At 37.9% G+C, this 23847-nt stretch overlaps 2 protein-coding genes across 2 annotated transcripts in view; one reads left to right on the top strand and one right to left on the bottom strand.

Annotated features, from left to right (window-relative positions):
• The window catches only part of LOC115767668 (protein sprint), a 267104-nt gene that overhangs the window by 51826 nt on the left and 191431 nt on the right, over window positions 1-23847 (top strand). The gene's annotated exons all lie outside the window — the stretch shown is intronic.
• Window positions 14607-15568, bottom strand: LOC115767674 (serine protease 3-like). Its single transcript, XM_030711967.1, has 2 exons — window positions 15289-15568; window positions 14607-15222 (listed from the first exon to the last, which is right to left on the bottom strand). Exons 1-2 carry the CDS (start codon window positions 15546-15548, stop codon window positions 14658-14660), a joined length of 825 nt encoding a protein of 274 aa, XP_030567827.1. The 5' UTR covers window positions 15549-15568; the 3' UTR covers window positions 14607-14657.

The raw sequence follows: 23847 nt of genomic DNA on the forward strand, positions 1-23847 counted from the left end.
CGTAAATTTTAGTCGAAATTCATGTCAAAATCTTACTCTTTAGATTCCTATATAGACATAGGTCAAAACTTCTCACCCCCATAACTCGGTCAAATCTCATCCGATTTTCACGAGGTTTGGCTTTTTGCTCATAGTTTTCGCTCTAGAATAAACTGGCATTAAAGTCTGACTACGTAAATTTTAGTCGAAATTCATGTCAAAATCTTACCCCTTAGATTCCTATATAGACATAGGTCAAAACTTCTCACCCCCATAACTCGGTCAAATCTCATCCGATTTTCACGAGCTTTGGCTTTTTGTTCATAGTTTTCCCTCTAGAATAAACTGGCATTAAAATCTGACTACGTAAATTTTAGTCGAAATTCATGTCAAAATCTTACCCCTTAGATTCCTATATAGACATAGGTCAAAACTTCTCACCCCCATAACTCGGTCAAATCTCATCCGATTTTCAGGAGCTTTGGCTTTTTGTTCATAGTTTTCCCTCTAAAATAAGCTGGCATTAAAATCTGACTACGTAAATTTTAGTCGAAATTCATGTCAAAATCTTACCCCTTAGATTCCTATATAGGCATAGGTCAAAACTTCTCACCCCCATAACTCGGTCAAATCTCATCCGATTTTCACGAGCTTTGGGTTTTTGTTCATAGTTTTCCCTCGAGAATAAACTGGCATTAAAATCTGACTACGTAAATTTTAGTCGAAATTCATGTCAAAATCTTACTCTTTAGATTCCTATATAGACATAGGTCAAAACTTCTCACCCCCATAACTCGGTCAAATCTCAGCCGATTTTCACGAGCTTTGGCTTTTTGTTCATAGTTTTCCCTCTAGAATAAACTGGCATTAAAATCTGACTACGTAAATTTTAGTCGAAATTCATGTCAAAATCTTACCCCTTAGATTCCCATATAGGCATAGGTCAAAATTTCTCACCCCCATAACTCGGTCAAATCTCATCCGATTTTCACGAGCTTTGGCTTTTTGTTCATAGTTTTCCCTCTAGAATAAACTGGCATTAAAATCTGACTACGTAAATTTTAGTCGAAATTCATGTCAAAATCTTACCCCTTAGATTCCTATATAGGCTTAGGTCAAAACTTCTCACCCCCATAACTCGGTCAAATCTCATCAGATTTTCACGAGCTTTGGCTTTTTGTTCATAGTTTTCCCTCTAGAATAAACTGGCATTAAAATCTGACTACGTAAATTTTAGTCGAAATTCATGTCAAAATCTTACCCCTTAGATTCCTATATAGACATAGGTCAAAACTTCTCACCCCCATAACTCGGTCAAATCTCATCCGATTTTCACGAGCTTTGGCTTTTTGTTCATAGTTTTCCCTCTAGAATAAACTGGCACTAAAATCTGACTACGTAAATTTTAGTCGAAATTCATGTCAAAATCTTACCCTCAAATATTCTATATGGACATAGGTCAAAACTTCTCACCCCCATAACTCGGTCAAATCTCATCAGATTTTCACGAGCTTTGGCTTTTTGTTCATAGTTTTCCCTCTAGAATAAACTGGCATTAAAGTCTGACTACGTAAATTTTAGTCGAAATTCATGTCAAAATCTTACCCCCTAGATTCCTTTATAGACATAGGTCAAAACTTCTCACCCCCATAACTCGGTCAAATCTCATCCGATTTTCACGAGCTTTGGTTTTTTGTTCATAGTTTTCCCTCTAGAATAAACTGGCATTAAAATCTGACTACGTAAATTTTAGTCGAAATTCATGTCAAAATCTTACCCCTTAGATTCCTATATAGACATAGGTCAAAACTTCTCACCCCCATAACTCGGTCAAATCTCATCCGATTTTCAGGAGCTTTGGCTTTTTGTTCATAGTTTTCCCTCTAAAATAAGCTGGCATTAAAATCTGACTACGTAAATTTTAGTCGAAATTCATGTCAAAATCTTACCCCTTAGATTCCTATATAGGCATAGGTCAAAACTTCTCACCCCCATAACTCGGTCAAATCTCATCCGATTTTCACGAGCTTTGGGTTTTTGTTCATAGTTTTCCCTCTAGAATAAACTGGCATTAAAATCTGACTAGGTAAATTTTAGTCGAAATTCATGTCGAAATCTTACCCCTTAGATTTCTGTATAGACATAGGTCAAAACTTCTCACCCCCATAACTCGGTCAAATCTCATCAGATTTTCACGAGCTTTGGCTTTTTGTTCATAGTTTTCCCTCTAGAATAAACTGGCATTAAAATCTGACTACGTAAATTTTAGTCGAAATTCATGTCAAAATCTTACCCCTTAGATTCCTATATAGACATAGGTCAAAACTTCTCACCCCCATAACTCGGTCAAATCTCATCCGATTTTCACGAGCTTTGGCTTTTTGTTCATAGTTTTCCCTCTAGAATAAACTGGCACTAAAATCTGACTACGTAAATTTTAGTCGAAATTCATGTCAAAATCTTACCCTCAAATATTCTATATGGACATAGGTCAAAACTTCTCACCCCCATAACTCGGTCAAATCTCATCAGATTTTCACGAGCTTTGGCTTTTTGTTCATAGTTTTCCCTCTAGAATAAACTGGCATTAAAGTCTGACTACGTAAATTTTAGTCGAAATTCATGTCAAAATCTTACCCCCTAGATTCCTTTATAGACATAGGTCAAAACTTCTCACCCCCATAACTCGGTCAAATCTCATCCGATTTTCACGAGCTTTGGTTTTTTGTTCATAGTTTTCCCTCTAGAATAAACTGGCATTAAAATCTGACTACGTAAATTTTAGTCGAAATTCATGTCAAAATCTTACCCCTTAGATTCCTATATAGACATAGGTCAAAACTTCTCACCCCCATAACTCGGTCAAATCTCATCCGATTTTCAGGAGCTTTGGCTTTTTGTTCATAGTTTTCCCTTTAAAATAAGCTGGCATTAAAATCTGACTACGTAAATTTTAGTCGAAATTCATGTCAAAATCTTACCCCTTAGATTCCTATATAGGCATAGGTCAAAACTTCTCACCCCCATAACTCGGTCAAATCTCATCCGATTTTCACGAGCTTTGGGTTTTTGTTCATAGTTTTCCCTCTAGAATAAACTGGCATTAAAATCTGACTAGGTAAATTTTAGTCGAAATTCATGTCGAAATCTTACCCCTTAGATTTCTGTATAGACATAGGTCAAAACTTCTCACCCCCATAACTCGGTCAAATCTCATCCGATTTTCACGAGCTTTGGCTTTTTGCTCATAGTTTTCCCTCTAGAATAAACTGGCATTAAAGTTTGACTACGTAAATTTCAGTCGAAATTCATGTCAAAATCTTACCCTCAAATATTCTCTATGGACATAGGTCAAAACTTCTCACCCCCATAACTCGGTCAAATCTCATCAGATTTTCACGAGCTTTGGCTTTTTGTTCATAGTTTTCCCTCTAGAATAAACTGGCATTAAAGTCTGACTACGTAAATTTTAGTCGAAATTCATGTCAAAATCTTACCCCCTAGATTCCTATATAGACATAGGTCAAAACTTCTCACCCCCATAACTCGGTCAAATCTCATCCGATTTTCACGAGCTTTGGCTTTTTGTTCATAGTTTTCCCTCTAAAATAAGCTGGCATTAAAATCTGACTACGTAAATTTTAGTCGAAATTCATGTCAAAATCTTACCCCTTAGATTCCTATATAGGCATAGGTCAAAACTTCTCACCCCCATAACTCGGTCAAATCTCATCCGATTTTCACGAGCTTTGGGTTTTTGTTCATAGTTTTCCCTTTAAAATAAGCTGGCATTAAAATCTGACTACGTAAATTTTAGTCGAAATTCATGTCAAAATCTTACCCCTTAGATTCCTATATAGGCATAGGTCAAAACTTCTCACCCCCATAACTCGGTCAAATCTCATCCGATTTTCACGAGCTTTGGGTTTTTGTTCATAGTTTTCCCTCTAGAATAAACTGGCATTAAAATCTGACTAGGTAAATTTTAGTCGAAATTCATGTCGAAATCTTACCCCTTAGATTTCTGTATAGACATAGGTCAAAACTTCTCACCCCCATAACTCGGTCAAATCTCATCCGATTTTCACGAGCTTTGGCTTTTTGCTCATAGTTTTCCCTCTAGAATAAACTGGCATTAAAGTTTGACTACGTAAATTTCAGTCGAAATTCATGTCAAAATCTTACCCTCAAATATTCTCTATGGACATAGGTCAAAACTTCTCACCCCCATAACTCGGTCAAATCTCATCAGATTTTCACGAGCTTTGGCTTTTTGTTCATAGTTTTCCCTCTAGAATAAACTGGCATTAAAGTCTGACTACGTAAATTTTAGTCGAAATTCATGTCAAAATCTTACCCCCTAGATTCCTATATAGACATAGGTCAAAACTTCTCACCCCCATAACTCGGTCAAATCTCATCCGATTTTCACGAGCTTTGGCTTTTTGTTCATAGTTTTCCCTCTAAAATAAGCTGGCATTAAAATCTGACTACGTAAATTTTAGTCGAAATTCATGTCAAAATCTTACCCCTTAGATTCCTATATAGGCATAGGTCAAAACTTCTCACCCCCATAACTCGGTCAAATCTCATCCGATTTTCACGAGCTTTGGGTTTTTGTTCATAGTTTTCCCTCTAGAATAAACTGGCATTAAAATCTGACTAGGTAAATTTTAGTCGAAATTCATGTCGAAATCTTACCCCTTAGATTTCTGTATAGACATAGGTCAAAACTTCTCACCCCCATAACTCGGTCAAATCTCATCCGATTTTCACGAGCTTTGGCTTTTTGCTCATAGTTTTCCCTCTAGAATAAACTGGCATTAAAGTTTGACTACGTAAATTTCAGTCGAAATTCATGTCAAAATCTTACCCTCAAATATTCTCTATGGACATAGGTCAAAACTTCTCACCCCCATAACTCGGTCAAATCTCATCAGATTTTCACGAGCTTTGGCTTTTTGTTCATAGTTTTCCCTCTAGAATAAACTGGCATTAAAGTCTGACTACGTAAATTTTAGTCGAAATTCATGTCAAAATCTTACCCCCTAGATTCCTATATAGACATAGGTCAAAACTTCTCACCCCCATAACTCGGTCAAATCTCATCCGATTTTCACGAGCTTTGGCTTTTTGTTCATAGTTTTCCCTCTAAAATAAGCTGGCATTAAAATCTGACTACGTAAATTTTAGTCGAAATTCATGTCAAAATCTTACCCCTTAGATTCCTATATAGGCATAGGTCAAAACTTCTCACCCCCATAACTCGGTCAAATCTCATCCGATTTTCACGAGCTTTGGGTTTTTGTTCATAGTTTTCCCTCTAGAACAAACTGGCATTAAAATCTGACTAGGTAAATTTTAGTCGAAATTCATGTCGAAATCTTACCCCTTAGATTTCTGTATAGACATAGGTCAAAACGTCTCACCCCCATACCTCGGTCAAATCTCATCCGATTTTCACGAGCTTTGGCTTTTTGTTCATAGTTTTCCCTCTAGAATAAACTGGCATTAAAGTCTGACTACGTAAATTTCAGTCGAAATTCATGTCAAAATCTTACCCTCAAATATTCTATATGGACATAGGTCAAAACTTCTCACCCCCATAACTCGGTCAAATCTCATCAGATTTTCACGAGCTTTGGCTTTTTGTTCATAGTTTTCCCTCTAGAATAAACTGGCATTAAAGTCTGACTACGTAAATTTTAGTCGAAATTCATGTCAAAATCTTACCCCCTAGATTCCTATATAGACATCGGTCAAAACTTCTCACCCCCATAACTCGGTCAAATCTCATCCGATTTTCACGAGCTTTGGGTTTTTGTTCATAGTTTTCCCTCTAGAATAAACTGGCATTAAAATCTGACTACGTAAATTTTAGTCGAAATTCATGTCAAAATCTTACCCTCAAATATTCTATATGGACATAGGTCAATACTTCTCACCCCCATAACTCGGTCAAATCTCATCCGATTTTCACGAGCTTTGGCTTTTTGTTCATAGTTTTCCCTCTAGAATAAACTGGCATTAAAATCTGACTACGTAAATTTTAGTCGAAATTCATGTCAAAATCTTACCCTTTAGATTCCTATATAGACATAGGTCAAAACTTCTCACCCCCATAACTCGGTCAAATCTCATCCGATTTTCACGAGCTTTGGCTTTTTGTTCATAGTTTTCCCTCTAGAATAAACTGGCATTTAAATCTGACTACGTAAATTTTAGTCGAAATTCATGTCAAAATCTTACCCTCAAATATTCTATATGGACATAGGTCAAAACTTCTCACCCCCATAACTCGGTCAAGTCTCATCAGATTTTCACGAGCTTTGGCTTTTTGTTCATAGTTTTCCCTCTAGAATAAACTGGCATTAAAGTCTGACTACGTAAATTTTAGTCGAAATTCATGTCAAAATCTTACCCCCTAGATTCCTATATAGACATAGGTCAAAACTTCTCACCCCCATAACTCGGTCAAATCTCATCCGATTTTCACGAGCTTTGGCTTTTTGTTCATAGTTTTCCCTCTAGAATAAACTGGCATTAAAATCTGACTACGTAAATTTTAGTCGAAATTCATGTCAAAATCTTACCCCTTAGATTCCTATATAGACGGAGGTCAAAACTTCTCGCCCCAATAACTCGGTCAAATCTCATCCGATTTTCACGAGCTTTGGCTTTTTGTTCATAGTTTTGCCTCTAGAATAAACTGGCATTAAAATCTGACTACGTAAATTTTAGTCGAAATTCATGTCAAAATCTTACCCTTTAGATTCCTATATAGACATAGGTCAAAACTTCTCACCCCCATAACTCGGTCAAATCTCATCCGATTTTCACGAGCTTTGGCTTTTTGTTCATAGTTTTCCCTCTAGAATAAACTGGCATTTAAATCTGACTACGTAAATTTTAGTCGAAATTCATGTCAAAATCTTACCCTCAAATATTCTATATGGACATAGGTCAAAACTTCTCACCCCCATAACTCGGTCAAATCTCATCAGATTTTCACGAACTTTGGCATTTTGTTCATAGTTTTCCCTCTAGAATAAACTGGCATTAAAATCTGACTACGTAAATTTTAGTCGAAATTCATGTCAAAATCTTACCCCTTAGATTCCTATATAGGCTTAGGTCAAATCTTCTCACCCCCATAACTCGGTCAAATCTCATCAGATTTTCACGAGCTTTGGCTTTTTGTTCATAGTTTTCCCTCTAGAATAAACTGGCATTAAAATCTGACTACGTAAATTTTAGTCGAAATTCATGTCAAAATCTTACCCCTTAGATTCCTATATAGGCATAGGTCAAAACTTCTCACCCCCATAACTCGGTCAAATCTCATCCGATTTTCACGAGCTTTGGCTTTTTGTTCATAGTTTTCCCTCTAGAATAAACTGGCATTTAAATCTGACTACGTAAATTTTAGTCGAAATTCATGTCAAAATCTTACCCTCAAATATTCTATATGGACATAGGTCAAAACTTCTCACCCCCATAACTCGGTCAAATCTCATCAGATTTTCACGAACTTTGGCATTTTGTTCATAGTTTTCCCTCTAGAATAAACTGGCATTAAAATCTGACTACGTAAATTTTAGTCGAAATTCATGTCAAAATCTTACCCCTTAGATTCCTATATAGGCTTAGGTCAAAACTTCTCACCCCCATAACTCGGTCAAATCTCATCAGATTTTCACGAGCTTTGGCTTTTTGTTCATAGTTTTCCCTCTAGAATAAACTGGCATTAAAATCTGACTACGTAAATTTTAGTCGAAATTCATGTCAAAATCTTACCCTCAAATATTCTATATGGACATCGGTCAAAACTTCTCACCCCCATAACTCGGTCAAATCTCATCAGATTTTCACGAGCTTTGGCTTTTTGTTCATAGTTTTCCCTCTAGAATAAACTGGCATTAAAATCTGACTACGTAAATTTTAGTCGAAATTCATGTCAAAATCTTACCCCTTAGATTCCTATATAGACGGAGGTCAAAACTTCTCGCCCCAATAACTCGGTCAAATCTCATCCGATTTTCACGAGCTTTGGCTTTTTGTTCATAGTTTTGCCTCTAGAATAAACTGGCATTAAAATCTGACTACGTAAATTTTAGTCGAAATTCATGTCAAAATCTTACCCTTTAGATTCCTATATAGACATAGGTCAAAACTTCTCACCCCCATAACTCGGTCAAATCTCATCCGATTTTCACGAGCTTTGGCTTTTTGTTCATAGTTTTCCCTCTAGAATAAACTGGCATTTAAATCTGACTACGTAAATTTTAGTCGAAATTCATGTCAAAATCTTACCCTCAAATATTCTATATGGACATAGGTCAAAACTTCTCACCCCCATAACTCGGTCAAATCTCATCAGATTTTCACGAGCTTTGGCTTTTTGTTCATAGTTTTCCCTCTAGAATAAACTGGCATTAAAGTCTGACTACGTAAATTTTAGTCGAAATTCATGTCAAAATCTTACCCCCTAGATTCCTATATAGACATAGGTCAAAACTTCTCACCCCCATAACTCGGTCAAATCTCATCCGATTTTCACGAGCTTTGGCTTTTTGTTCATAGTTTTCCCTCTAGAATAAACTGGCATTAAAATCTGACTAGGTAAATTTTAGTCGAAATTCATGTCAAAATCTTACCCCTTAGATTCCTATATAGACGGAGGTCAAAACTTCTCGCCCCAATAACTCGGTCAAATCTCATCCGATTTGCACGAGCTTTGGCTTTTTGTTCATAGTTTTGCCTCTAGAATAAACTGGCATTAAAATCTGACTACGTAAATTTTAGTCGAAATTCATGTCAAAATCTTACCCTTTAGATTCCTATATAGACATAGGTCAAAACTTCTCACCCCCATAACTCGGTCAAATCTCATCCGATTTTCACGAGCTTTGGCTTTTTGTTCATAGTTTTCCCTCTAGAATAAACTGGCATTTAAATCTGACTACGTAAATTTTAGTCGAAATTCATGTCAAAATCTTACCCTCAAATATTCTATATGGACATAGGCCAAAACTTCTCACCCCCATAACTCGGTCAAATCTCATCAGATTTTCACGAACTTTGGCATTTTGTTCATAGTTTTCCCTCTAGAATAAACTGGCATTAAAATCTGACTACGTAAATTTTAGTCGAAATTCATGTCAAAATCTTACCCCTTAGATTCCTATATAGGCTTAGGTCAAATCTTCTCACCCCCATAACTCGGTCAAATCTCATCAGATTTTCACGAGCTTTGGCTTTTTGTTCATAGTTTTCCCTCTAGAATAAACTGGCATTAAAATCTGACTACGTAAATTTTAGTCGAAATTCATGTCAAAATCTTACCCCTTAGATTCCTATATAGGCATAGGTCAAAACTTCTCACCCCCATAACTCGGTCAAATCTCATCCGATTTTCACGAGCTTTGGCTTTTTGTTCATAGTTTTCCCTCTAGAATAAACTGGCATTTAAATCTGACTACGTAAATTTTAGTCGAAATTCATGTCAAAATCTTACCCTCAAATATTCTATATGGACATAGGTCAAAACTTCTCACCCCCATAACTCGGTCAAATCTCATCAGATTTTCACGAACTTTGGCATTTTGTTCATAGTTTTCCCTCTAGAATAAACTGGCATTAAAATCTGACTACGTAAATTTTAGTCGAAATTCATGTCAAAATCTTACCCCTTAGATTCCTATATAGGCTTAGGTCAAAACTTCTCACCCCCATAACTCGGTCAAATCTCATCAGATTTTCACGAGCTTTGGCTTTTTGTTCATAGTTTTCCCTCTAGAATAAACTGGCATTAAAATCTGACTACGTAAATTTTAGTCAAAATTCATGTCAAAATCTTACCCTTTAGATTCCTATATAGACATAGGTCAAAACTTCTCACCCCCATAACTCGGTCAAATCTCATCCGTTTTTCAGGAGCTTTGGCTTTTTGTTCATAGTTTTCCCTCTAAAATAAGCTGGCATTAAAATCTGACTACGTAAATTTTAGTCGAAATTCATGTCAAAATCTTACCCCTTAGATTCCTATATAGACATAGGTCAAAACTTCTCACCCCCATAACTCGGTCAAATCTCATCCGTTTTTCAGGAGCTTTGGCTTTTTGTTCATAGTTTTCCCTCTAGAATAAACTGGCATTAAAATCTGACTACGTAAATTTTAGTCGAAATTCATGTCAAAATCTTACCCCTTAGATTCCTATATAGACGGAGGTCAAAACTTCTCGCCCCAATAACTCGGTCAAATCTCATCCGATTTTCACGAGCTTTGGCTTTTTGTTCATAGTTTTGCCTCTAGAATAAACTGGCATTAAAATCTGACTACGTAAATTTTAGTCGAAATTCATGTCAAAATCTTACCCTTTAGATTCCTATATAGACATAGGTCAAAACTTCTCACCCCCATAACTCGGTCAAATCTCATCCGATTTTCACGAGCTTTGGCTTTTTGTTCATAGTTTTCCCTCTAGAATAAACTGGCATTTAAATCTGACTACGTAAATTTTAGTCGAAATTCATGTCAAAATCTTACCCTCAAATATTCTATATGGACATAGGTCAAAACTTCTCACCCCCATAACTCGGTCAAATCTCATCAGATTTTCACGAGCTTTGGCTTTTTGTTCATAGTTTTCCCTCTAGAATAAACTGGCATTAAAGTCTGACTACGTAAATTTTAGTCGAAATTCATGTCAAAATCTTACCCCCTAGATTCCTATATAGACATAGGTCAAAACTTCTCACCCCCATAACTCGGTCAAATCTCATCCGATTTTCACGAGCTTTGGCTTTTTGTTCATAGTTTTCCCTCTAGAATAAACTGGCATTAAAATCTGACTAGGTAAATTTTAGTCGAAATTCATGTCAAAATCTTACCCCTTAGATTCCTATATAGACGGAGGTCAAAACTTCTCGCCCCAATAACTCGGTCAAATCTCATCCGATTTGCACGAGCTTTGGCTTTTTGTTCATAGTTTTGCCTCTAGAATAAACTGGCATTAAAATCTGACTACGTAAATTTTAGTCGAAATTCATGTCAAAATCTTACCCTTTAGATTCCTATATAGACATAGGTCAAAACTTCTCACCCCCATAACTCGGTCAAATCTCATCCGATTTTCACGAGCTTTGGCTTTTTGTTCATAGTTTTCCCTCTAGAATAAACTGGCATTTAAATCTGACTACGTAAATTTTAGTCGAAATTCATGTCAAAATCTTACCCTCAAATATTCTATATGGACATAGGCCAAAACTTCTCACCCCCATAACTCGGTCAAATCTCATCAGATTTTCACGAACTTTGGCATTTTGTTCATAGTTTTCCCTCTAGAATAAACTGGCATTAAAATCTGACTACGTAAATTTTAGTCGAAATTCATGTCAAAATCTTACCCCTTAGATTCCTATATAGGCTTAGGTCAAATCTTCTCACCCCCATAACTCGGTCAAATCTCATCAGATTTTCACGAGCTTTGGCTTTTTGTTCATAGTTTTCCCTCTAGAATAAACTGGCATTAAAATCTGACTACGTAAATTTTAGTCGAAATTCATGTCAAAATCTTACCCCTTAGATTCCTATATAGGCATAGGTCAAAACTTCTCACCCCCATAACTCGGTCAAATCTCATCCGATTTTCACGAGCTTTGGCTTTTTGTTCATAGTTTTCCCTCTAGAATAAACTGGCATTTAAATCTGACTACGTAAATTTTAGTCGAAATTCATGTCAAAATCTTACCCTCAAATATTCTATATGGACATAGGTCAAAACTTCTCACCCCCATAACTCGGTCAAATCTCATCAGATTTTCACGAACTTTGGCATTTTGTTCATAGTTTTCCCTCTAGAATAAACTGGCATTAAAATCTGACTACGTAAATTTTAGTCGAAATTCATGTCAAAATCTTACCCCTTAGATTCCTATATAGGCTTAGGTCAAAACTTCTCACCCCCATAACTCGGTCAAATCTCATCAGATTTTCACGAGCTTTGGCTTTTTGTTCATAGTTTTCCCTCTAGAATAAACTGGCATTAAAATCTGACTACGTAAATTTTAGTCGAAATTCATGTCAAAATCTTACCCTCAAATATTCTATATGGACATAGGTCAAAACTTCTCACCCCCATAACTCGGTCAAATCTCATCAGATTTTCACGAGCTTTGGCTTTTTGTTCATAGTTTTCCCTCTAGAATAAACTGGCATTAAAGTCTGACTACGTAAAGTTTAGTCGAAATTCATGTCAAAATCTTACCCCCTAGATTCCTATACAGACATAGGTCAAAACTTCTCACCCCCATAACTCGGTCAAATCTCATCCGATTTTCACGAGCTTTGGCTTTTTGTTCATAGTTTTCCCTCTAGAATAAACTGGCATTAAAATCTGACTACGTAAATTTTAGTCGAAATTCATGTCAAAATCTTACCCCTTAGATTCCTATATAGACATAGGTCAAAACTTCTCACCCCCATAACTCGGTCAAATCTCATCCGTTTTTCAGGAGCTTTGGCTTTTTGTTCATAGTTTTCCCTCTAAAATAAGCTGGCATTAAAATCTGACTACGTAAATTTTAGTCGAAATTCATGTCAAAATCTTACCCCTTAGATTCCTATATAGACATAGGTCAAAACTTCTCACCCCCATAACTCGGTCAAATCTCATCCGTTTTTCAGGAGCTTTGGCTTTTTGTTCATAGTTTTCCCTCTAGAATAAACTGGCATTAAAATCTGACTACGTAAATTTTAGTCGAAATTCATGTCAAAATCTTACCCTCAAATATTCTATATGGACATAGGTCAAAACTTCTCACCCCCATAACTCGGTCAAATCTCATCAGATTTTCACGAGCTTTGGCTTTTTGTTCATAGTTTTCCCTCTAGAATAAACTGGCATTAAAGTCTGACTACGTAAAGTTTAGTCGAAATTCATGTCAAAATCTTACCCCTTAGATTCCTATATAGACATAGGTCAAAACTTCTCACCCCCATAACTCGGTCAAATCTCATCCGTTTTTCAGGAGCTTTGGCTTTTTGTTCATAGTTTTCCCTCTAGAATAAACTGGCATTAAAATCTGACTACGTAAATTTTAGTCGAAATTCATGTCAAAATCTTACCCCTTAGATTCCTATATAGACGGAGGTCAAAACTTCTCGCCCCAATAACTCGGTCAAATCTCATCCGATTTTCACGAGCTTTGGCTTTTTGTTCATAGTTTTGCCTCTAGAATAAACTGGCATTAAAATCTGACTACGTAAATTTTAGTCGAAATTCATGTCAAAATCTTTCCCTCAAATATTCTATATGGACATAGGTCAAAACTTCTCACTCCATAACTCGGTCAAATCTCATCCCATTTTCACGAGCTTTGGCTTTTTGTTCATAGTTTTCCCTCTAAAATAAGCTGGCATTAAAATCTGACTACGTAAATTTTAGTCGAAATTCATGTCAAAATCTTACCCCTTAGATTCCTATATAGGCATAGGTCAAAACTTCTCACCCCCATAACTCGGTCAAATCTCATCCGATTTTCACGAGCTTTGGCTTTTTGTTCATAGTTTTCCCTCTAGAATAAACTGGCATTGAAATCTGACTACGTAAATTTCAGTCGAAATTCATGTCAAAATCTTTCCCTCAAATATTCTATATGGACATAGGTCAAAACTTCTCACTCCATAACTCGGTCAAATCTCATCCCATTTTCACGAGCTTTGGCTTTTTGTTCATAGTTTTCCCTCTAAAATAAGCTGGCATTAAAATCTGACTACGTAAATTTTAGTCGAAATTCATGTCAAAATCTTACCCCTTAGATTCCTATATAGGCATAGGTCAAAACTTCTCACCCCCATAACTCGGTCAAATCTCATCCGATTTTCACGAGCTTTGGCTTTTTGTTCATAGTTTTCCCTCTAGAATAAACTGGCATTGAAATCTGACTACGTAAATTTCAGTCGAAATTCATGTCAAAATCTTACCCTTTAGATTCCTATATAGACATAGGTCAAAACTTCTCACCCACATAACTCGGTCAAATCTCATCGGATTTTCACGAGCTTTGCCTTTTTGTTCATAGTTTTCCCTCTAGAATAAACTGGCATTTAAATCTGACTACGTAAATTTTAGTCCAAATTCATGTCAAAATCTTACCCTCAAATATTGTATATAGACATAGGTCAAAATTTCCCACCACCATAACTCGGTCAAATCTCATCAGATTTTCACGAGCTTTGGCTTTTTGTTCATAGTTTTCCCTCTAGAATAAACTGGCATTAAAATCTGACTACGTAAATTTTTGTCCCAATTCATGTCAAAATCTTACCCTCAAATATTGTATATAGACATAGGTCAAAATTTCCCACCACCATAACTCGTGGAAATCTCATCCGATTTTCACGAGGTTTTGGTCTATATTTGTAATGCCAACGAAAATGCGTTCCTCACCATTATATGGGTAAACCCGTTTCAATAGTTGACTACGAGGATTCGGGCCTTAGGCCCTACTGTAAGGATAGCTTTGGGACAATCTCCATCTGCCTTATAATGAAAGAATATCTAACTCGCTAAGCTTCTTTGGTAATAATTTGAACTATTGTTAAAGTAGAACGCCTTGGGAAGTTACATTTTTTGCAAAAGTTATTTTATTTTCGGAGTATTTTGAAAGTGCATTTAGTAGGAAACGCCGGAGTTGGTCTTGATCCAGTCCAGGTAGCTGGTCACACGGGTGAAGCCAGATGGGAGACCAGACTGGCAGCCAGCGCTGGACACAAACGAGGTGACACCAATAAGTCTGCCGTTGCTCTCCAGGGCCAATGGGCCGCCAGAGTCACCCTGGCAGGTGGAAGACTGGTTGGGAGTGGCAATGCAGATGACCTTAGAGCTGGCGACCGCAGAGCCATAGGTGGCCTGGCAAGTGGCGACAGACACAACATCAAAGGACTGGTACTGCAGGACATTGGTTACACCGGAAGCGCTATCGGAGGTCTTGCCCCAGCCGGAAGCAATAGCCTTCTGGCCAGCATAGGTGGAGTAGCTGCTGGCGATAGCTGGCAGCTGAATCTTGTTGATGTAGGCGGTGAAGGAGACGGTGGGTGTCTTGATCAGCGAGATATCGTTGGCCAAGGTAACGGAGTTGTAGCTGGTGTGCTGCTTAAAGTTGGAGCTGGATATGGTCTGGGTAAGCTTGGCGCTGGTGCGCTGAAGAGCACCATAGTAGATGGTCACCGAGGAGGCACTGCAAGCAAGGATATAAAACCGTTTAGCAATGGGTTAAGGCAAAATCTTAAATGGGAACACCTACCCGCTGGTGCAGTGAGCGGCAGTCAGCACCCACTGGTTGTCAATGATGGAGCCACCGCACCACCAGCCGCCGCTGGAGCTGGAGAAGCTTAGTCCCACCTGGTAGGGGAACTGACCCTCGGAGGCAGTCTTGCCGTTGGTGATGCGTCCCTCAATGGAGGGCACGGCGGGCAAGTCACGAGGATGCACGGGTACACTGTTGGGCAGGACGCCGGCGGAGACGGTGGCAATAGCCAGGGCAAGAACTACGAGCACTTTCATCTTGATCGTTGTGGAAGGAACGAATGATTTTCCATTGACCACTGTGGCTTTTATACTAACATTTTTATCAGTTGGCCCACAACTTTTGTGTTATCAAATGAAGCTTTCAAGATTATAATTCAAGCAAGAAAGATCAATGGGACTCTTAAGAGCTGCCCCTGCCTTGCAGCCTTCTACCTCTTCTGCCTGATAGATTCAACTGAAGCGCGTTGACCAAAACATGTTCCTTATCTATGCTTATCTATTAAATTATTGAGATTATAAACCACAGGCCAGCAATTAAAGGCACTTGAGCTGCGGGCCGGACGGGACACACGTGCGACACTTGAATATTTGAAAGTGATTTCTACTTATGACGGCAATTGCACTGCAAGATTTCTATCTATTTCTTTTCTGAAGACAGTTAAGACAGTTAACTGTCGTACCTTTCAATTTATTTTGTGTAAAAAAAAATTTCTTTGTTGAAGAAATACGCTGGTTCGTAATGGCGAACTTTAGGCAACATAATCTTTGCTATCATTATCTCAGGCCTAGCTGCCGAATGTTATCGAAAAATGTCACAAATTTTTGGTATTTTTATAGATTTTAATTAGTTAAAAGTTTAAGAGTTTCAACGAAGATTCCAAACGCATTTGATAGATAAAGAAAACATATTCTATTAAATCACAAATGGATTTTCGTATCACTTGAACTTTAGCTGCCTGCTGATATGATATTTTTCGCTGAAATTTCATAATTAAAGTGCTAAAAAAAAAAAAAGTTGGAGTACTCTTTTTTAAGATAGTCGACTGGCGGATGCCCTGTAGGTAAATCATTTTTGATAGCAGCTGTATTTCTTCTGCTCTCGGCTTTATCTAATTAATTTGCTCTCCAACTTTTCGATATAAGAAAAATGTTTATTATTTTTTATTTATACTTCAATTTTGGATTTTGGGATAAAAGAATAGTTATAGATGGTCTGAAATGTATGTGCGATATACGAGAGCCAAAAATCAAAATTTGAAGGCTTTAGCCTTTATACTTTCAGATGGTCGTATACATAGAGGTGCCTTCGTATAAACTCACATAACCTTCCTCCAAGGATATATATATATATAGTTTCTATTAAGGCATCTCTCCATTCTTTCCTCTGTTACATAACTTTGCATAACTCAAATATACCCATTTCATGGGCATAGGGTACATGAAAGCAGCTTTCAATTTTTTGAACACAAAATAAATGGAAATACCTTTGAATTTGATTTAACGATAATTGATGGTTTTTCTGTACATAATTTTTATCGCTAGCCCAAATCGTTGCCTTACGCTAAGCAATTCAAGTGTGGGATATTCCCGGCGATTAGGCAAGACCCTTAAAACATATTCCGCATACGCAACGTTGTCCCAAACGTTGCCAAGTCATTCCGGCAAAGTAGACGCCTAGGCGCTGGTCAGCTGGTTAGCTGGTCAGCTGAATCTGGAAAATTGAAATCAAATCGCTTTACGTGCTAAGCATGCAAACAAATCAACTGGGACGAGGTTCACAAACAGCAATAGGGACTGCCTTGGATAGGGGCATTTTGGGAAGCGAAAAGCGGTCTGCTGCCAAGCTGTGCATTAGCACATAAAAACAATTCATTGCCAGTGCTGCTGACACATGTAAGTTGTTGTCTCTGAATCTGGCTGGCTCATAAATGCCGACTCCGACAGGATGTGTGTGTGCGTGTGTGCGTGAGTTGGCTAAATTCATATAGTTTACGGCCTGGCGACATTTTCGGCTTTAAGACAGCGCCTCAGCTTGGCAGTCATACTCTCTGCTTATTAGCTCATTAATGTAGAGGGCGCTTATTTGAAATTTATTCACGACTTGTTTGCATGCTAAATACCCTGACAGAGGGTAGTTGGATTGTGCGACATATCTTTCTTTCTGATCAGCTTTAAATTGATTGTTATATAAGATTGCACAAGTATACAACTTGATATTTGATCTTTAACCTGATTCTTAGATATAATATAAGACTTCTCAATATTGATCAACCTTATCATATCGATTAATAGAATATATCCTTCCAAAAAGTAAGTTTTTATTTATATAGTTGTCCCATTTTTCAAGATATCTTGACCTAGCTCAGCAAGTTCTATCCCCACATTGTTGCTAGTCTTATGAGGAAAGTCTTATCATATATTTCCTGTTGTGTTTGCTTGAGAGTATAAATTGATCTCAAATCTTTCATATATATACGAGGGTATTTAAATCTCGACATCTCAAATAATAGCTTTTTTTTATATAGTTAGCTTATTTTTCTAGCTGCGCTGTTTTTCCGCTGCCTGATTGCTGCGTATATATATATCTGCGTTTTTTTCGTGCCTCTGTTTATCCCTTTTGCAGCTTTCTTTCCGTCTGTCATTAGTTTGTGAAACAAAAGAAAGTAATTTTCTGGAAATATTTGCCTTGATTATAGCTAACTGCTTAAAGTATAAAGGCGGCGCATCAATTTTCCAAGCGGCACTTTAAATTGCCAGGCAGCATTTGTTATATTACGTATACGTAATGCGCTTACTACTTACCCACTCACTCAGCGGGAACATACTCACACACGCTTATTAGACGCATATCCTGCAGCAATGGCAGCTCTAACAACGATGTCCAGTCGCAGCTCAAGTATCCTTGCCATGATATATATATATATATATATATATATATATATATATAAATGTATGTGTACGAGTGGCATTCGAAGTGTCCCCCAGTAGCAGCAGCAGCTCCTTTGACGACGACAAACAAGATTGCAGCAATAAAATTTCGACAAGTGAACAACAAATGATAAACGAAGCAGCACACACACACGCTCACACACACACGATAAAGTGGAGCAGTCCTGGCCAAGTCAAAGGCGCACTCGAAATGCTGGTGGTTGGCCAAAAGGACAACTCTCGCCCGGCAAACCTAATGTGAGCCGCATCGATTACGCTGCCCTCCGGACGAAGGAGATGCCCGTTTTTTTGTCGGGCTGCTTTTTCATTACATTTATTTGCTGGGTCCATTGTTAGCTGGCAAATGGGAAACTTTGCACACAGTTGCGTTAAATTGTCATGAAATCGTTGGCGCTGCGCTGTGGTCAGCTGCTGCTTGTTGGCCGAAAATTAATGACAACTGTCTGGAACAGCAGCAGCAGCAGCAAAGGCAGCAACAGCAGCTGACCTGTCTGGCATTTTCGTTGATGGCTTATCACATTGCCACACATTAAATAGCTAGTCCCATTTCCGGCTATAATTCAAAATTTCTGAGACGCCTTCTCTTTTCGCTTGTCAACGCCAGCCGTTTCATTAATCATTACGTGTGTACAACTAGTCGTATGAGTAATGCGTTTGTCAACGTCGCCAGGACCTGCTACCATCCTGTGCAGCTTGTCTCAAGTTGTTGCCCTTCTTGTCGCCGAGGCAAATGCATTTTTAAAACTTTTCAACAGCAATTTCTTGTCGCACATGATTTACCCAAACACACACACCCACACACACACACACACAAACTTATACATATACATGTACATCTATCTCTGGGCCGATCTGGCATGCACTTGGCTCTCAGTCTGTGCAACTGGTCAAAGTTTGTGTCGCAATTTTCAACTCGGTTTTTAATGCGCCAACGTATTGAAAAAGTTTTATTGGCACAGCTGGCTCAAACTCTAAAGCATAATACCTGAACGCAATTTTCATTAGCTGGCGTTGTCAATAAATTGATGCAAGCATTTCCCTGTTAAAGACTCGTTTCACATGCTTAAGCTCTGGCAATCGAGTAGCCGCAAAAGGAGTTATGCTCATCACTTGAGAGTGAATGCGGGCAGGTATATGCTTTTACTAAACTAGGATTATAATACAAGGATTAAAAGATAATGCAGCGATTGAACGTGAAATATGCTAACATACTAAGTTTATATGCTTCTCCCTTCGACTCTGGCTACTTTTTCTTCTTCCTTTTACATTTAAGCCTTTTACCTTTCCTTTTTGCTTCAGTCTTTCTTTCTTGCATCCCTTCTTATTTATCTTTATATTCATATATCTCTGCGACTCCGTAATTGTTTCTCACTTTACTTATCTTCTCCATTTACCCTTTTCTGCCATACTCTTCTTCCTTTTTCACTTATCCATTATCATTCTTGTTCAGTTCTTACCTTGCGACACTTTCTGCTCACTTATTTTCTTTTACTTCTTCACTGTCTTTGCTTCTCCTTCGTTTCTTTCTTTGCTGCTACATATGCTTAACAGTTCTTCTTCCTTTTTCTTACTTTCCCTCTTTTTTCTTTGTTAGCTTCTCATTTCGCTTCTCTCTTTGCTTCTTAAACTGCCTTCCCTCTCTATAAAATTTTTTCTTCTCTACCATTCAAGCAGTAGCTGAATAATACATTTGCAAATATTTGCAATGCTTATTGCTTTGCTTCCTGCTCAGCTTCTTGCTGCTACTTGAACCTCGTGCCGTGTTACACATACGTTCTGTTGTCGCCTGCTGGCTTGCAATAAGGCGCCGCTGAATAACTGCCAATATTTTGACACAAATCCGTTGAACACAGACGACAAACACAAGTGGCTGGCATTAAATTTTATGGGCAGGGATCAAACTATGTAATATTCCATACAGCTAGGCTTTGGCACAGCGCGTTGCCAGCAAATATTTGAAAGGAATTCACGACATACAGTTTTTTTTCTTTCCATTTTATTTTTGGCCTCTTCTATTTGGTATCAATAAGCTGACTTTTTGCATATGAAAATGTTCTCTTCGTATAAATATAAATATATATATGTATATGTATATATAAATTGCAGGCGCACAAACAAATCCCTTTCGATAGGTTGGTTTGCCTTTCGGCTGCTTATTTTTTTGCTTGTATATTTTTGTATTTTTTTTTTTATTGTGCCAGAGCTTTTTGTCTACTCGACAATTGGATTTTGGAGCAGCGTCTTGTGCCATAGCAATGCGAAATTGAAGGATTTGTTGGCATCGATTTCGAGGAAATAGCGAGACAAATACGTGTCCCAGTCTGAGACACTGCTCGGGCTTATTGGCGCATGCAAAATGATTGCGATGGAGCGTATCAATGGCTGCGATTGTGCTTTTTTCTGTTTTCGTTTTTTTTTCTCTCAGCTTTTCTTTTTGGGCCAGCAGCAAAATTGCAATTTTTTTCTTTTCGTCTAGACTCTCGGCTGTTTAGCTGGCTCTGCTTTTGCCAGAGAGACCGTGCAAATAGTTAATATTAAATATTATCAAAGAGCTACTCGGCGCTTTCAGCTCTGCCTTCATTCATATTACCCTAACTATATGAGAGAAGTAAAACCTTTGTTACAACTTTTTTAATGCGGCTGCATTTTTTTAAAAACACATTCTCCGCAAAAGGCTGTTTCATAAAATACAACTACTCATCAAATTTTAGCATGCAAATATATATTGTGTATGTACTCTTCTTTTTTGGCATCTGCGTCAGGGCAAATGCTTTATGGCTTATGAACATTTTGTTTGCCAATATTTTTCTTGGCTGTCGTGTGTTTGCTTTTGTTGTAATTTCGGTTTATTGTTTTCTATATATTTTTCTGCCTGAACGCACTAAAAGCTACTCGAATGCCAGTCAACCAAAACAGTACCTTGCATGCGCCCCTGCCACATCTACTCGAACCACTTCTCAACTTCAGTTTTGCTTGGCAAGGCATTTGTTTGCTTTATGTCTTTATTTTGTGCCATGCTAGAGGAGTCAAGAGCGTACATGTATTATTTTTTATACTCTTTCATGGGGCACACTAAAATTTCGTGTTATCCTATGTGCAATGCATCAACAGAGAGAGGTATAATCAACGCCAAAAAGCACATACCTGTATTATTTCTTAGAAGATATCAATTTTAATAACCAAATATTAAATTGAAAATTGCTACTAGATTGGAACCGGGCACCACTCGCTTGGTAATTCGTTGTTCTTGATGTTTCTCATATAAATTTTTCTCCCCTTGGAGGTCAACATCTCCAAAATCTTACCTAGTGCATAGGCTCCATCGAAAATAAAGTTTTAATACAACCCTCTCAATTTTGTGGTTAAACATTATATAGGGTATTCAAACTTCAGTGCAGCGCTCTTCTCGGTTACTGCTGTACTTTCCTGTTTGTTGCAGTTATTTTTTTTGTTTTTGTTGAATGATGGCTGCCATTCGGGGGAGTAATGGTATTGTAAGGATGGGTGTGTGTGTGTGTAAGAGCTCGTTGAGCGGCTTTGTATATGCAGATGTATTTGTGTCCCTTCAGCTTAATACGCTCTCTGATAAGTGGCAGCTTTTGAATATGGCTACCAAAAATGTTTCAATTATTGTCCAAGTGCTGCCAAATTTAATATAGATTCTTGAATATAGCTAAGGTTTACTCTGTAGTTCTGCGTCAAAGCACTTAAGCCATTAACTTTTGCTGTCAATCAATTGTCACTCGCAACAAACATAACAAAAACACGGAGCACAGCAGAAGAAGCAAGAGGAGCATGACAAGACATTTGGGGAGGGGAAAGAAAGAAAAAAAGGAAGCGCTGAAATTGCAATCAGTTAAATTAGTTTGAAAATTTCGGAGGCTAAAGGCTACGAAATGCCCTATGCGAATGTACAATACGGTTAAACTATTTTATACCTATAAGCTGCAGCCTCTCTGTGCGGTTATTACTAAAACCCAATTTATTTTGAATTTTTTTTGCGGCCCTAAGCTGAATGCCAAGTAAATTCTTTTTAAAATGCTGCCTTTCTAGGCGATTCTCATGTAAATTGAAGCTAATTTACGTTTGTTGTTTGTTTTTTATTGTTTGAATGTGTGGAAGTAACTTAATTTTGGTAATTTTGCGGCCTTTCTATGCGATTCTCATTAAAATGTTAAGCCTTTGTTCTCTGCTTTCACGCTTGCCTTTCACTCAAAGCTTTAGCTGCAATCGCTGTCTGCCGCTGTAGGGCATAAAACCAAAGGCGAGATATCCACAAAGACCAAAAAGTATTACCACTCAATCAGCAACAACACAAACCAAAATAACAACAAGAAAAGTCTTTGTCTTTGTGTGAACTGTTGGGAAAAAGCAGCGAACTTTGCCGTCAAGTCATTGTTGTAGAGGTTGAAGTGGCGCAGCATGAACAGAGAAAAAGACAGAGAGCATGGGAGAAGAAGGGGGTTGGGGGGAGACGACGCAGCCTGGAAGGCAACCAACCAGGCTGCCGCAGACAAGTCAAGCCAAAGTGTTGTTTGGATTTCATTATACAATTATCTTGTTACCAGAAATAATGGTGTCGAGCCGGGCAACATGCCAAAAACATTCAATGAGCCTGATGCGCCGTCATGTGGGTGTCACGAGTGCCACATGTGTGTGTGGGTGTGTGTGGGTGTATCTGTGTGTGTGTGTGTGGCAGCCGGAAGCTGAGCGCGTTGGCAAAAGCAGGAAGTCATTAGCCAAAAAAAGAGAAAAATGCTGTGCAATGGTTACGCTGGGGTAAAGTCAGTATAATGCGATAAATAAATGAAAATGTTTGAGTTAAATGAATTAAGTGTGCGATACTCTAAGCGTGCGCGTGTGTGTGTGTTAGTTGTGTATTAGTGTGTGTAAGGACTTTGTTAGAAACACTTTCTGTGTTGGCTGTCAGCGCAAGTGACAGCCCGTTAAATATACACAGAACTTGAGGGTAAGTGCTCTTGGCTAAGTGAGTCTCCTGCTAACCAACCCCCCCTTCTCACTCACACACACACACACACTCTTTCTATTTCTGCTATTTGCTTTTTGTGTGGTAGTTAATTACCCAAACATCGCTCAATGTGTCACAGGCAAAAAGTCAGATACTTTTGCTTAGCTTTCCAGGCAATACTTTGTTGGGTCATTCTCTCAATAGTTTTCTCTTGTTTAGTTTTCGGCCAGTCATTGCACTTGATTAATCATTTAACGGTTGCTTTATGATAAGCAAGTTGTCCAGTTAAATTTGCCAATCATGTTGCGTCAATATCATCATCATAATCATTATTAAAATTCAGATTGCGTTGGGTAGGCCAAGAGCTGCGGCTGCGCGGGGGTCGCCTTAAATTTAAGTCATTCCTAAGCAAAGGAAATGAAGGGAGCTTAGTTATTTACATAAGGAAGTCATTCGAAGTGTGTTGGGTTAAGAATTTGTAGCTTAAATTTTAATTTTATATTCCATGATGGACAGCCAGATGAAATTTACTTACTTATTGGTAATAAAAGCAGAGCGCTTTTTTGCACGTAACGTGAAATCCACTCTTCTGCGCGGAAAATAAGTGATTTACGTTCTATGGATACCAGCTATAAT

This window comes from Drosophila novamexicana, unplaced genomic scaffold (assembly GCF_003285875.2).
Source record: "Drosophila novamexicana strain 15010-1031.04,08,12 unplaced genomic scaffold, DnovRS2.1 tig00001433-arrow-arrow-pilon, whole genome shotgun sequence".
Taxonomy (NCBI): Eukaryota; Metazoa; Arthropoda; class Insecta; order Diptera; family Drosophilidae; genus Drosophila; species Drosophila novamexicana.

Coding starts and splice junctions, on each gene's coding strand:
- LOC115767674 (XM_030711967.1), bottom strand. CDS start 15,548: ATGAAAGTGCTCGTAGTTCTTGCCCTGGCTATTGCCACCGTCTCCGCC. Junction 15,223..15,288: donor GCCGCTCACTGCACCAGCGG/GTAGGTGTTCCC, acceptor CCTTGCTTGCAG/TGCCTCCTCGGTGACCATCT.